Source organism: Artibeus jamaicensis, unplaced genomic scaffold (genome assembly GCF_021234435.1).
Source record: "Artibeus jamaicensis isolate MK-2021 breed Jamaican fruit bat unplaced genomic scaffold, CSHL_Jam_final contig_60, whole genome shotgun sequence".
Classification (NCBI taxonomy): Eukaryota; Metazoa; Chordata; class Mammalia; order Chiroptera; family Phyllostomidae; genus Artibeus; species Artibeus jamaicensis.
The window spans coordinates 51,010-66,518 of NW_026521900.1; the positions used below are offsets into that span (position 1 = coordinate 51,010).

Below are 15,509 nucleotides of genomic sequence, written 5' to 3' on the forward strand. Positions count from 1 at the left end.
TGATAGATGAAGTCTTAAAACTTCACAAATGTAGACACTATAAACCTAAGATTCAAAATCACAGAAATACAAGTGCCATATGATTTCACTTATATGTGGAATCTAATGGAAAAATAAACTAACAAAATAGAAACAGACTCATAGATACAGAGAATAGACTGACAGCTGTCAGAGGGGAGAGGTTTGGGGGGCTGGGTGAAAAAGGTGAAGGTATTAAGCAAAAAAGAAAACCCTCATAGACACAGACAACAGTGTGGTGATTACCAGAGGGAAAGCGGGTAGGGGAGGTGGAAAAGGGAAAGGGGAGACAAATGATGATGGAAGGACATTCAACTTCTTGACTTAGGGTGGTGAACACACAATACAATATACAGATGATATGTTATAGAACTTTATACCTGAAACCCATATAATTTTATTAACCAATGTCATTCCAATAAGTTCAATAAAAATAAAAAACAAAGTATTTTCTTCTCCTAAATATTTTATGAAAAGAGTAAGCTTTTTAAAAATAATGAAAATACATAAAAATACAGTTTCCAGGAAAGGAAGTCCTCCTGTTTGATTTGTTTTTGTTTTTACCAGTAGGAAAACAAGGCTCTTATGCTGTTTTGGTTAATTAGGAAGAACAGATCCGACATCCAGATGTTCATCCCTTAGGTAGCCTCATACTTCACATCTTTCTTTGGTCTGGATACTTACTGTATTTGGCATGTATAGTGCACTCGTGTGTATAGTGTGCACCCACATTTTTGGCCCCAAAATTCAGGAAAAAATATCTTGTTTTAATTCAATTTCTTATTTATTTGCAAGTTCAACAAAACAGATTATCATATTCAAGGGCATTATTTTGCACATGGATATCATTATTGCTTTCTAGAGTTATACTTTTAATACATAAGCATAAATAAAAGAATTAAAAACATATATAGATAGATACAGAATTCTACCCATGTATAGTATGTATCCTTACTTTTCCTTAAAAAATTTGGCCAGTGACCAGACAAGAAAAATAAATTAAAGGTACCCAAATTGAAAAGAGGAAGCAAAACTGTCATTGTTTGCAGATGACATGATACTGTACATAAAAATTCCTATGGGCTCCACAAAAAATTCTCAGCCTAATAAGTAAATTTGGCAAAACAGTGGGATACAAAGTCAATATTCAGAAACACAAATAAATGGAAGCATATACCATGTTCAGGGATTGGAAGAATTAACATAATCAAAATGTCCATGATACCCAAAGCAATTTATAGATTCAACACAATCCCTATTAAAATATTTCACAGACATAGAAAAAGCATTTTAAAAATTTATATGGAACCATAAAGACTCCAAATAGCCCCAGCCATTTTGAGAAAGAAGAACAAAGTAGGAGGGATCACAATACTTAACATTAAACTCTATTACAAGGCCACGGTGATCAAAACAGTCTGGTACTGTCATAAGAACAGACACACAGATCAGTGGAACAGAATAGAGAGCCCAGGAATAAACCCTAGTCTCTATGGTCAATTAATATTGGACAAAGGGGGAAGAAGCATACAATGGAGTAAAAATAACCTCTTCAACAAATGGTGTTGGAAGATCTGGACAGCTACATGCAAAAAAAAAAAAAAAGAGAGAGAGAGAGAGAGAGAAAGAGAGAGAGAGAAACTCAACCACCAACTTACAGCATATACAAAAATAAACTCAAGATAGATAAGAGATTTAAACATAAGTCATGACACCATAAAAGTCCTAGAGGAGAACATAGGTAGGAAAATCTCAGGTATTCCATGCAGCAGTATTTTCACCAGTATGTCCCCTAGAGCAAGGGACATAAAAGAAAGAATAAGCAAATGGGATCTCATCAAAATAAATAGTTTCTACATGGCTAAAGAAAACAGCATTAAAATGAAAACAAAACCAACCATATGGGAAAATACATTTGCCTTTGATACCTTGGACAAAGGTTTGATAGCCAAAATATATAAAGAACTCACATGATCCCACTCCAGGAAAACAAACAATCCAATTAAAAAATGGGCAAAGGACTTAAACAGAGACTTTTTCTAGAAGGATATACAGAGGGCCCAGAGACATATGAAAAGATGCTCAGCATCACTAGCCACCAGAGAGATGAAAATTAAAACCACAATGAGATACCACTTCACACCACTTAGAATGCCCATCATAAACACATCAACAAATGACAAGTGTTGGAGAGGTTGTGGAGGAAAGGGAACCCTATATCACTGTTGGTGGGAATGCAGACTGGTGTAGCCATTGTGGAGAACAGTATGAAATTTCCTCAGAAAAGTAAAAATGGAACTGCTTTTTGAACTGGGTGTCCACTGCAGGGATTATACCCTAGGAATCCTGAAACACCAATTCAAAAGAACCTTTGCATCCCAAGGTTCATAGCAGCACACTTTACAATAGGCAAGTGCTGGAAGCAATCTAAGTTCCCATCAGTAAATGTGTGGATCAAAAAACTATGGTATATTTACACAATGGAATACCATGCAGCAGAAAGAAAGAAGGATCTCCTACCCTTTGGACAGCATAGATGGAAATAAAGAGCATTATGCTAAGTGAAGAAAGCCAGGCGGGGAAAGATGAATACCATATGATCTCACCTATAAGTGGAATCTAAACAACAAAACAAACAAGTCAGCAAAATATAACCAGAGACATGGAAATTAAGAACAAACTGACAGTAACCAGAGGGGAGGTGTGAAGGGATAAAGGGGGGGAAATGAGGAAGGGTTTTCAGGAACAACTATAAATGACACATGGGCAAAACCAAGGGAGGTGGTATCAGGTGAGGGAGATGGCTGGGGTAGCGAGGAGTGTTGGGGGGAAAATGGAGGCAACTGTATTTGAACAACAATTAAAAAAGGAAAAAAAAACCTTTAGAAATGACAACACATAGGAAACTGGTATAACTTTTAAAATAAAGAATTTACTTAGACCAAAGAAATGCCTCTATCTCTACTTGCCAATTTATAACTTTACACAGATTCATCAGTATAAAATAGAGACATATCTCTTAGTGCTGTCACCCAGCAATAAATACAATATTTATTATATTGTATTGAAATCATATATCCATATACATATTATATAGTACCACCTAAAGTTCTAATTGATATATATATTTCTCATACCTAATAAGTTGGGGTGTGCCTTATTACATGATCTTGGCCAATGTAATTGATCAAACTTCACTTGTCCCTCTTTCAGATGGAGTGATGAATGCTAGTTCACTTATTGCACTGGTTTCTAATTCTGCCATTGCATTGTGTACTGGTGATCATGTTTGAAATATAATAGCTAAAAATGATAATACTGGGTGTAGAGAAAAAGAGACAAAAGAGAGAAACAAATCCTATGTTAAAATGCACATTTTTATGGCTGCTTGTGCAAAGGAGCATGATCAAGAAACCAGTCAAGAAATAAGAGAATAAAGTTCAGCCATTGGTTAGAAAATGGTAGAAATTTTGACATTGTGATGGGTATCACAGCATCAATAAATATCTCTTGAAGAAATATTATATGCCAGGCATTAATCTAGATGCTGGGGATAAAGTAGGGAACAACAGGGACAGAAACTCCTGTACTCATGGGGGATTACATGCTAGTGGATGGAGACAAACAAGAAATAACATACATCAGTAAAAAATATATAGTTATTAGATACTAATGGTTGGGGAAAAGATTGTAATTTAACATAATAAGTCATGGAAGATTTCAATGACCTAGAGGTGAGGGGCAAGCCATGAGTATATCTTTTGAAGAGTATTCCAGGAATAGGAAACTGCAAAGGAAACTCCAGATTAAGACTATAACTAGTATGTTTAAGAAATACCAAGGTGGCAAGCATGGATGGAACTGAAGGAGCAAGGGGAAGAATACAAGGTGGGAGAACCAACAAGGCCAGGTGGCAGTGGGACTTTTAGGCCATCCTGGGAACTCTGGATTTTACTTTGAGGGACAGGTGAAACACTGACATCAGTCAGATGACAGGGTATGACTTATATGAATCTGGCTGCTGTTTTCAGAAGGGCCTACTGGGGCAAAAGAGCTGAAGCAGGAGAAATCTCCAATTACGTTGCTAAGCTAATATTTCGGAGATGCATTTGCAAAGAGAATGTACTCTGGGGACTGAACATAGCACTGGTTAAGGTATCTAAACTATTTCTAGGGTGCAAAGTATTCTGAATGTATTTTAAAATGGTTTATCCCATACTAAGCCTTGTGTTAAGGTTTCACAGTTTTATAATTATTATTTTTTCATATTCACCTTTAGATAGCAATGATTTGCATAAGAGGAACCCTTTGGTTTAAATACTTTTTCTTGGATAGTTTTGCATAATTTTAAGTTATTTTCTTGATGAGTCCACTTAAAACTAGTTTTCGCCCATAGTTTTTCATAATCTGCACAATAAGGAAATACTGAAGAAGAGCTATGAACTGGGCAATTCAGCAAGATCACAGAAACCATGTGTAGGGAGCTGCCTGTCAGCAAATGCTGTTACAGATTCTGTAACTCTCAGGAAAGATCTTGCAGATAAGGGCAAAATTAATGGCCCTGGCAAGATTTTGTATAGGTTGCATATTTCTTGTGGGGTCACTGTTACCTCTAAAGAATCCAACTAGAATTATTACTTTGGAACACAATTTTCTGTCTCCTCATGCAGATTCCCCCCAAACATGCCTCTGTCCAACTACTCATTGCCCTGTTGACTGAGCACTATTGATTATAGGGTACTTCTATAGTATTGAATGATGGGGAGCTTGCAGGATATTCCAGTTACCATTGCTACATAACAAATTACCCCCAAACTTTGTGGCCTAATATAACTATTTCATCTTGCTCGTAATATCGTGGGTTAGGAATTGTAGAAGGGCTTGGGATGGCAGTTCTCATGGAGCTGCAGTCATCTGAAAGTTCAGCTGAGCTGCATATCCAAGGTAGTTCACACACCGAGCTGCCATTTGGTACTGTCAGCTGGGCTGTTGACCCAAGCACCTGCACATAACCTCTTTATGTTGCCTGAACTTTCTCACAATTTGGCAGCCTCAGGGTGGTCGGAGTCTTAGAAGATGGTTCAAGGCTCCAAATATGAGCATTTCTGCATGTAAGATGGAAGCTTCATCATTCCTTATGACCTAGCCTAGGATGTCATGTGTGTCATTTCCATCACATTCCATTGTTTATAAGGGAAACATAAGCCCACTCATATTCAAGAGGAGTGTACATATACCCTATCCCTGATGAGAAGAATGTCAAGGTCACATTGTAGAGGAGCATGTGGCATAGGAGATATTATTAGGGCCATATTTGGAAAATATAATTTTCTATACAGGGTTAGTTATTAAAAATAGAATGTATGAAGTCACTGAATTCAAGGTAAAGTATAGAGGTCACCAGGCTTTATTCAGAAACAAAGTAAGGAGACAGAAATTGCAGAATGTTTATATTCTTGCACTCACAAGAACAAAGGAATTCAGGAAAACAGGGAATTTAATTAAGTCAGGTTAAAGTTTCAATAAGGGCTTCACTCTGCATTCTACGCTCCAGGACATCTTGCTAATGGTGCTGTTATGGCAATTCATTCACTATTCCACAAACGTTTAGTGAATGCGTACTATATGCGCTGGGGACTATTTTAGGTTCTTGGTGCTATCAGTAAGTAAATGTAACAAAAAGCTCGACCCTCATGGACAGTGTTTTCTAGTGGAGTCATGACATTAAAATAAATAATACTGCTTGGGAATGAAGTAAATGACACCAAGCTCTCTGCCTAAAAGTGGACTTAGCTTAATATAATTAAAAATAAACCTGTTTTTGCAGTGTTATGGCAGGATGGAGGCCATACTACCCACTGTGTGGATATCAGTCCTGGCAGTAATCTTGGCCAAGAGAGCTCCTTTTCCAGAATGCATCAAACAAGGATGAAGGGGCAGGCTATTTAATCTCTGCTTCCAAATCATTGTGACACTTAACACTTCGGAGGAAAAAAGTTGCCTCCAAACAAAACTGACCTTTTGAGTAAGTCTCCCCACAAAGTGTCATACTTTTACATGAGTCACTTCTTTTGTGTCTTGCATAGTCCCTATCAAAATATAAATAAATACCCCAGAAAAGGTGACATCTGGCCTTTACTAGTTGACACTTTGGGAAAGGAAGAATTATTTTATTTTATTAAAAAAACCTTTTATTTATTTATTTTTTAGAGAGAGGGGAAGTGGGGGAGGAGAGGGGGAGAAATATTCATTGGTTGCCTCACATGTGCTTGGATGGGGGACCGAACCCACAACCCAGGCATGTGTTCTGACCAGGAAACAAACCAGTGACATTTTGCTTTGGTAGATGACACGTAATCAACTGAGCCACACTAGTCAGGGCAGTGAAAAGGAGAATTGTTTTAAAACAGCAGAGCAAAACAAAGGCCACTCATTGTGTAATTGTTCATTTTCTGCCTTTCTCACTGGAGTGTAAGCTCCAAGAGGTCTAGGGCCATGTCGTTTTTGTTTATTCCCTTATTTCCAGAGTCCAGGACTCATAGGAGACCCTCAATAATGTCTTTAGAATGAAAGCAGAAGAGAAGAAACATGGGAAGGAAGGAAAGGAGGGAAAGAGGTAACTCAGGACAGGCAGAAAAGGGTAAAAAGCCCACTTGAAACTCTCGCGCACCATTTGCCCTTTATTAATTTTATATGATAGTTAACGACCTCAGATATTTATTGAGCTCTTACTATGCATACATGGGGAGGAGCAGTCTGTAGAGTAGGAGAAAGATGGAACACTCCCTCTTGCCCTATTACCTTAACTTGGCATGGTTCTTTGAATTGTTACTTCTGTGTACTTCAAGAAAAACGTCAAGACAACCAAGGCCAAGAAGCAGTTTCCTTATTGGGCAATTAACCTTTTCAATGTATGAAACGTGAAGTACTCAAACCTTTCAGCCTTTGGAGTTGAAGTATTGAGAATGAGAACTCCAAATGACCAAGTGACCAAGAAGTAAAACAAGCTTCAGGAAGAGGCTCAGTTTTTTTACTAGTACTCCAGTTCAGTGACATGTGAAACCTGTAATGTGCATGCGATTCACTTGGGGAGCTCACTAATATGCTGATTTGGATTCAGTAGGTCTGGAGCAAAGTCTGGGATGTTGCAGTGTTAACATACTTCTAGGTGGTGCTGATTTGCTGACTCCAGGACCACACTGAGTAAACAGACAAGGTGCTGGAGGTCTTCACCTCCACTGCCAGGTGTGCTTATGCCCAGCCTTAGCTTTCCAAACCGGTGTCCCACCCTTCCAGGGCCATCTGCCAGGAGGGGAGGAGCTAGGGGCGGGGCGGGAGGAGTGGCCCAGACTCCGCCTGGGTCCTACCAGAGAGCACCTTGGCCCTTGGAAAGGCGGCCCAGCTGCGGCAGCGCAGGAGGGGGCTGTTCGGTGGGGCGCGGCCTCTGGGAGGGGGACGGAAGAAACACAAATCCGGCGCTTGTCCTGGCCATTTGGTAGCTTCGCAGCAGCTGCGTGGCCCACTTGGCAATCCTGTCCGTGCTTCTTCCTCACGCCCGCCTCCTCTTGTCACCTCACGTCTCAGCCTCTTTGCTCAATTCCCTCTGAATCTACCGCTTTTCGAGCGCCGCAGAAGGCGAGAGGTGGTGTTCGGGGCTACAGGACTCGCCCTTAAGTGCACCCCTGCTCGGCATTGGGGGGCACAGGCATGGACACCAAGCGCTGCTTCCCCAACCGCTTCGATGACTACCAGGGCAGCTTGCTGGCCGGCCAGTGTGAGGACGCGGTGGCTCCGTTGGTCACCGCCACTATCGAGCGAATCCTCAAGGAGCTGCCCCCGCTCGGGGGCGGCGCTGAGGCCCGGGGGTCTGCGGCCGTGACCAGCAGCTGCCAAGGCGGACTGTACGGTGGCGTCGCTGGGGTGGCCTACATGCTCTACCATGTCTCGCAGAGCCCGCTCTTTGCTGCGGCCCGAGAGCGCTACCTGCGCTCTGCCAAGCGCCTCATAGATGCATGCGCTCGTGCTGAGGAGTGGGGCGAGCCGGATGCCGACACCCGCGCAGCCTTCCTGCTGGGGGGCGCGGGCGTGTACGCTGTGGCCACGCTGGTGTACCACGCCCTGGGCCGGTCTGACTACGTGCAGCCTCTGGGCAAGTTCCGGGCTCTGTGCGCCGTCTGCGCGCCAGTCTCCTTCCTAGAGTGTGGCTCCGATGAGTTGTTTGTGGGCCGTGCGGGCTACCTGTGTGCTGCGCTAGTGCTCAAGCAGAAACTCGCCCAGGAGGTAAGGTAGCCCCAGCAGAAAGGTTGGGGTGGGGAGGGTACCTCACCGCCTGCCGGGCCCTGCCCCGCATCCCTTCCCGGGACTCCAGGCACCAGGAGCAGCACTCCTGGCCATTCTTCATCTCTTTGTTACCCTAAGTGCTGTCGTTTCTTCACTCTCTTGAGATTTATCTCCTGCTTTTGTCTGTTTCCTTACCAGCCCCCACCCTGCCTTTCACTCTCTCGTGTGTTAGGATTCCGAGTCTTTGCGCTGTCCGGGGTTTTCCACTGAACGTGGCATCTGCCCAGATGCCTCTTAGCCCAGTAGCTTTCTGGAGGCGCTGTCAAGTGAGATTTTAAAAGCATCGGAAACAAAAGGGATTTCCCTTCCTTTGACCCTCTTGTCAAAAGCTGAAGTATCCTCGAATTTAGACTACTAGGAAAGTGAAGGAGTTTGGGGGGCTGATTATGCCATCGTTGTTTCCATCACTAATGTGGAGGTCAGTTGCTTTTGTAACTCCTGGGTCTGTAACCTAGAATAACTGCCCAGCTGTAGGTTTGATGCACTTACTATTCAGGTCATCTCATGGTTCTTACAAAATTCATATCTGTTGGGGGCGTCTTCTTTTAAATACATAAATGTAGAAAGAATTGTATCCCGTTGTAATCAAATGTGTATTTTTTATTTTAAAATGCCTAGTTAATATTGTCAAAAAGGCAACATACTTGACAGGGAAGGTTTTCTGATGAATAGCTTTCCAGTGGTTCCTTGAAAGTGAATTGGATTTCACAACCATAGGTATGGTTTTTTTCTCCTGTGGATTAACTTTGAATACAGTGTGTGGGTATTAGAAGAAAATGTGTTAGTTACTGTAGAGTAGGAAAAAAATTCTCCTAAGGATCATAGTAACTAGAACTGAGAAACTCTTTCATTCATAACCCACTAGAGCCTTTATTTGGGTGAGAGAGACATTTGAAGAAAAATCAAAGGTACACAGAGTGTTTAAATGTGTAATTAACTTAGATAACCTTTATAGAGGCAGACGTGATTTTTTTTATTTATAGAAGGTGAGGTTGGTTCAAGTGAGAGGAAAGATTACTAAAGACTACACTGCTCTAGCAGGGCAGAAAAGATCTGTGTGACAAAGTTTCTTGAAATAGTCACTCTACCTCTGAATCACTATTATCTGTTAGCAGTTTCTCAAGAGCCCTTCAAGTTGTATAAAAGCTTTTAGAAGGCCATAGGGCTATTTACATGTCATTTGCATTATATTTGCATATGTTCCTCAGACCTTGCTATCTGGCAGTAGGCAATTTTCAAATTCTTTTTTCCCCAGTTGTTCTCTTAAACTTAGCTTCTTTCTCTTCTAGTCCCTGTGGGGCCTTTTCTCCAGTATGGAATGGTAGAGTGGGAGACCCATCAGGTCATACAAGTGGAAAGGGACCAGAAGGACTCCATTCTCCAAAACTAGGATCCAAGTGACAGTCTGCAAGGCTGATACACTGAGATAGTTATTAGGACCTCTCTTTTGCCTTGCTGCCAAACCAGATCTGTCTTTTTGTACTAATTAAGTTGAGGTGCTTTGGCCTCTGCTCCTAGGAGACAGAACAGCTCTGAGGGCAAAGAGACAGCTCTTCACTGGAGGAAATCAGCTAGTCTGTGTCAGCCTCGGGGCAATCCATAAAGTTTAGGCTTAAAAGGAAGGGGCTAAGTACACCAGGCTGGAAGCCCTTTGAAGGAAAAATACAAGTCTTATGCACCATCTCCACCCCTTATGTGCTAGCCAGAATATGGCTTTGCCCTCATTAGGTGATCCATAAACTTTGATTAAATTGAACTGCGAATTTCTGTCAATTCTCTATAAATAATCTGTCATTATGTCCTGAGTTTGTTTCCCTTCAATGTCATTTAGAGTAATTTTACTCTGGCAGTTTTCTCAGTTATCACCCTGGTCTAGATCCTCCCCGTACTACTTGGCACATCTTTGGCACCTAATAGTTGAATGAAGTACCATTTACTAGGATTAGTGCACTATACTCTGAGATAGATTCTCTCACTCAAAGCCATTCCTTAACACTTTTCATTATGTTGTTTCTCTGCTCAACACCTTGCAGTGGCTTCCTATTACCTTTTCTCCAGTGGCTTCTCATCTCACTCACAGTTAGAGCTAAGACACTGAAAATGGCTGACAAGGCTCCACATGACCTGGCCCCCTGCATATTGACTATATTTCTTGCTCACTTTGCCTCAACCACACTGGCCTTGCTGTTTCAGTCATTTACTGTCTCAGGTCGTTCCTTCTGCTTGGAAGACTTCTCTTAGCTATTTTTATAGCTAGCTCCCTGACCTTGTACAGGTCATTACCTCCTTAATGAAGCCTTCCCTGTCCACCCTATTTAAAACTGCAACCCCATTCCCTGACTTATGCCCCTTTCTTACTTCATATTACTTATTCTGTTGATTTATGCATTCTCCAATTAGAATGTAAGCTCCATAAGAGTAGAGTTTTTGTTTCATTACTTGTATTCCCAGCATTAAGACAGTACCTAGTTTGTATTTAGCTTCTCAACTTTCTTTTATTTGGTGTTGCAAATAGTGTCTACTCTATGGCTTGCTTTATCATTCAGTTTCAATGCAGTCTCATTTATCAATATGTTCCTTTATGGAGGTGATTTTTCTGTCATGTTAAAGAAAAACAACTTTCCTACTGCTGGGGTCTCAGTAAATATTCTTTGAATGGATAAATAAATAAATAAATACTAATTTCTTACAAATTCTGCCTCAGATTGGGCCTAACCACTAGACCAATGCTTGTTCAATTTTAATGTTCATTGGAATCACCTGCAGGTGTCATTAATGAAATACCAATTCTGTTTCAGCAGGCATGTAATTGGACCTGAGATTCTGCATTTCTAACAAGTGCCCAAGTGATGCTAATGCTAGCAGTCAGGGACCATGCTTTGGATAGCTACATAGATTTTGGCATTATACTAGCCATGTCTGTTAAGGGATGCTATGGGACACCATTCTATTAAGCTTAATATATTTATTTACGAGGTTGTAGTTTAGAATAATGATTACTTTGTCTTACCATGCTTTCATTATGAGGATCCACAAGAGAAATTTCTCTCAGGATTTAGAAACAGGATAGTTGTGCTCCTCCTGGAAGTTGATTGAATTTTTTAAAATTTTATTTATTCATCTTTAGAGGGGAAGGGAAAGAGAGAGGGAGAGAAATATCAATGTATGGTTGCCTCTTGTGAGTCCCCTGCCAGGAACTGTCCTGCAATCTAGGCATGTGCCCTGACTGGCAATTGAACCGAGATTGTGAGGTTCGCAGGCCCGCGCTCAATCCACTGAGCTACACCAGCCAGGGCTGATTGAATTTTTAAATCATCAGAATGTGTCATGTAACTGATTGTGGTTTTTTTTTTTTTTTTACTTTATGCTGGCTCTTAAGAAGCATAGGGCCAGAATTGTGGTCCTCATAGGCTTGTGGACAGTCCCTCATCACAGGTACTTTTGTATACTAGCATTTATCTCAAGTTTATCTAGTATTTTTCTTCCTTAGTTTACCCTTTTCTGAATTTTATTCCTTGCATATGATTTTATTGTTTGTACTTAGGGTTATAAGATTCAGAAATGAAAAAAATGTGTGTGCTATGTAGAAAGAGACAGAAACAGGAAGAATCACCGTATCTAGGTATATATTCCCTTCCTGGAAATACTTAAGGGAAGTAGCATTGAGGGTTAGTCAGATATCCTTGAGCAATGGGCACTAAAATCCCCCAAAATCACATCATAGAAAGTTGTATTGGGTATATTCTGTTTTCTACAAATTGACTGAAATGTAGCAGGGAAAAGGGAGTTAGAAAAAAATGGAGAAGGGATTAGGGGGTGGCCTAGGGACCACAGTTAAAATAATAACTTTGCCACTGGGTGACCTTGGACAAGTAATTTAACATCTTTGAGCCTTAATTTTCTTACTTGTAAAATGGATTAATAATAGCTTCCTCATTCATGTTTTCTGTCATTTATTCATTCATTCAGTGAATGTCAGGAATTTACGTGTTCCAGGTACCTTACTAGATACCAGGATTTAGTACTGAACAAAAATCAATATAATTATGTTGTTATAAGTGCTCTGAAGGAAGTGAACAGGAACTAACTGAGGACAGGGCAGGAGAGGGGAGGGAGCTTGACATAGGTTAGTGAGGAAGGCTTCTTTGTAGGGGTGAGTTCCTGGCTTATCATTGAAGCATAAGAATGAAGTAGCTACGTCAAGAGCAGTCATTCCAGGCAGAGCGGACAGCAAGGACAGGGTCCCTGAGGTGGGAAACTGCTTGCAGATTTCAAAGAAGCATTAACAGGGCTAGCCTGGTTGGAGCAGAGTGAGCAGGGGCCAGGGTGATAGAAGAGTTCAAGACCAAGTAGGAGCCCTGAGCAGGGTAAAATCAGATCCTGCAGGGCCAAGTCAGTCACAATTAGGAGTATGCATTTGTTTCAGTTTAAACAGGGGAATGTCTTCATTTTATTTACCTTTTAAAAAGCTCACCCTGCTTTTCCACATAGAAAGTGGACTGAATTGTGTTAATAATGGTCACAGGGAGGACTGGTTACAGGGTGTCTAAACACCTTTTGTGCTAGCAATTCCTTTGTAAATCTGGTGAAACTTATGGAGCTTCTTAAAAATTTTTTTTATTTATTGATTTGACAGAGAGAGACACATAAATTTGTTTTTCACTTATTTATGCATTCATTGGTTGATTCTTGTGTATTCCCTGACTGGTGGTTGAACCCTGAACCTTGGCATATTGGGATGACACTAGAACCAACTGAGCTACCTGCCCAGGGTCATACAGCACCTCTTATAATGACATTTTAGATGCAAAAAGTAAAACACATAGGATTACAAAGAAAGCCAATTATATGGACATTTGATTACCAAAATATTTAAAAAACGTGTGATGCAGTACCATATGTGCTTCTTTATTCACACATTAAATAACAAGATTTGGCAGCAGGTCTAGGGATTATGGTATTTTTGAAACAGTGATGGGGTCAATGATATTTCAAGATATCTTCAACAACTGCAGTATGACATGAATATATCTGTGATTTCTGTAAATGGCGAAGGTACAAGTATTATTGGTGGTTTGTGGTCTGCATTTGTAATGAAAGGAAATGCTAAATTATTTAAGTAAGATTTCAAAAATATAGATGTGATTTTATTTTCCCAGCCAAAGGGGAAATTGTCTGGAAGTTGCCATGATGATTCACTCTAGATAAAGTGCCCAGTATAGTATTTGGCAGATAATAGTTGCTTAATGATTATCATTATTCTGTTTTGCGCCTACTAACAGAAAATCAAAAGTGATTCTGAACATTGCATAGAAAATTATACCCAATACAAGGAATCTATCTTCCTGTCATGATTTACAAAAGAACTATTGCATAATTGTTAACTGGGTCCTCAACTTACTTGTAAAGCAGGTGGTTAGCAGCTGTGTAAGTAGTGATGCTTTGGTTTGCAAATAAATGAATATCCAGTGAAAATTGATCTAAATAATAGGAACATTTATTACCTCATTTTACAAGGGGTATAGAACTAGGCCATTCCAGGATTGTCTCAGCAGCTCAGGAAAGTCGTTAAGAACCCAAGCCCTTTCCAACCTTTTTCTCTGCTATTCTCAACGCTAGAGCTGTAGTGCTCTTCAAGGTTGCAAGATGGCTGCTGCCATTCCAAGTTCCCATACAACTGAAGTAGAATCGGAGGATATGAGGGTTTTTTTCTTGCATCATTAAAAAAAATCATACAGATGATTTTATCCTTGAAGAATTTCCCCTCTGCCTTATGGCCCAGCACTTGATCACTGGCCACTTCTGGTTTCGGGGGAAACCGGGAAGGCTAGTGTCCTTCATCTCTAACCTGTATCATTACAGGCAGATTCTGACAAGAAAGAAGAAAGGCAGAGAGGAATGGGTGTTGTGTGGTTACCAAAGTGTCAGTCTCTTGGCAAGGTCTGTCTTGTGACCTTTCACTTCCTTAGTTATTATGAATTATACTGCAGTGAACATGAGGATGCAGGTATCTCTTTGAAATCCTGTTTTTTCCCTTTGAATGAATACTTAAAAATGATTCACTGGATCATATATTAGTTTTCTTTTTATTTTCTTGAGGAAACTCCATGCTGTTTTCCCACATTGCCTGTGTGAATTTATATTCCCACCAACAGAGCACAAGAGTTCTTTTTTTCTCCACATCCTTGATAGTACTTGTTATCTCTTGTCTTTTTGATGATAGTCATTCTAATAGGTATGAGGTGATATCTCACTGTGGCTTTGATTTGCACTTCCCTAATGATTAGTGATGTTGAGCACCTTTTTATGTACTTGTTGGCTATGTGTGTGTCTTATTTGGAAAAATGTCTGATGTTCCTCGGCTGCTCATCTTTTAATTGAGTTGTTTTGCTATTGAGTTATATGAGTTCTTTATTTATTTTGGATATTAACTTTTTAAAAAGATTTTATTCATTTTTAGAGAGAGGGAAAGGGAGGGAGAAAGAGTTGGAGAGAAACATGAATGTGTGGTTGCCTCTCATGTGCTCCCTCCTGAGGACCTGGCCCGCAACCCAGGTATGTGCCCTGACTGGGAATTGAACCGGCAACCCTTTGGTTTGCAGGTTATTGTTCAGTCCACTGAACCACACCAGCCAGGGCTGGACATTAACTTTTTATCTAAAATGTGATTTGAAAATATTTTCTCCTGTTCCATAGATTGTGTTTTCATTTTGTTGATTGTTCTTTTGCCGTGCAGAAGCATTTTAGTTTCATGTGGTCCTGCTTATTGATTTTTGCTTCTGTTGCCTGCATTTTTAGTGTCATATCTAGAAAATTGTCACCAAGACCAATGTCAAGGAGCTTCTTTCCTATGTTTTCTTTATGTTCTACAGTTTCAGGTCTTATATTTAAGTCTTTAATCAATTTTGAGTTAATTTTTGTGAGTGGTGTAAGATATTCTTCTGCATGTTGTTATCCAGTTTTTCCAGCACCATGTATTGAAGACACTATCCTTTCCCCATTAAGTATTCCTTGGCTTCCTTGTCAAATGTTAGTTGACCATATACACATGGATTTATTTTGGGCCTTTTGATTCTGTTTCATGGTCTGTGTCTGTTTTTATGCCAATACCACACTGTTTTGATTACTTTAGTTTTGTAGTACAGTTTGAA

General features: G+C 40.3%; 1 protein-coding gene across 1 annotated transcript in view; it reads left to right on the forward strand.

The window, feature by feature from the left end:
- Positions 1–7,517: 7,517 nt before the first annotated feature.
- The window catches only part of LANCL3 (LanC like family member 3), a 118,853-nt gene continuing 110,861 nt past the window's right edge, over positions 7,518–15,509 (forward strand). The window contains exon 1 of the mRNA XM_037165000.2: positions 7,518–8,298. Coding sequence (XP_037020895.2) covers positions 7,726–8,298 — 573 coding nt within the window. The 5' untranslated portion in view covers positions 7,518–7,725. The remainder of the gene's footprint in view (positions 8,299–15,509) is intronic.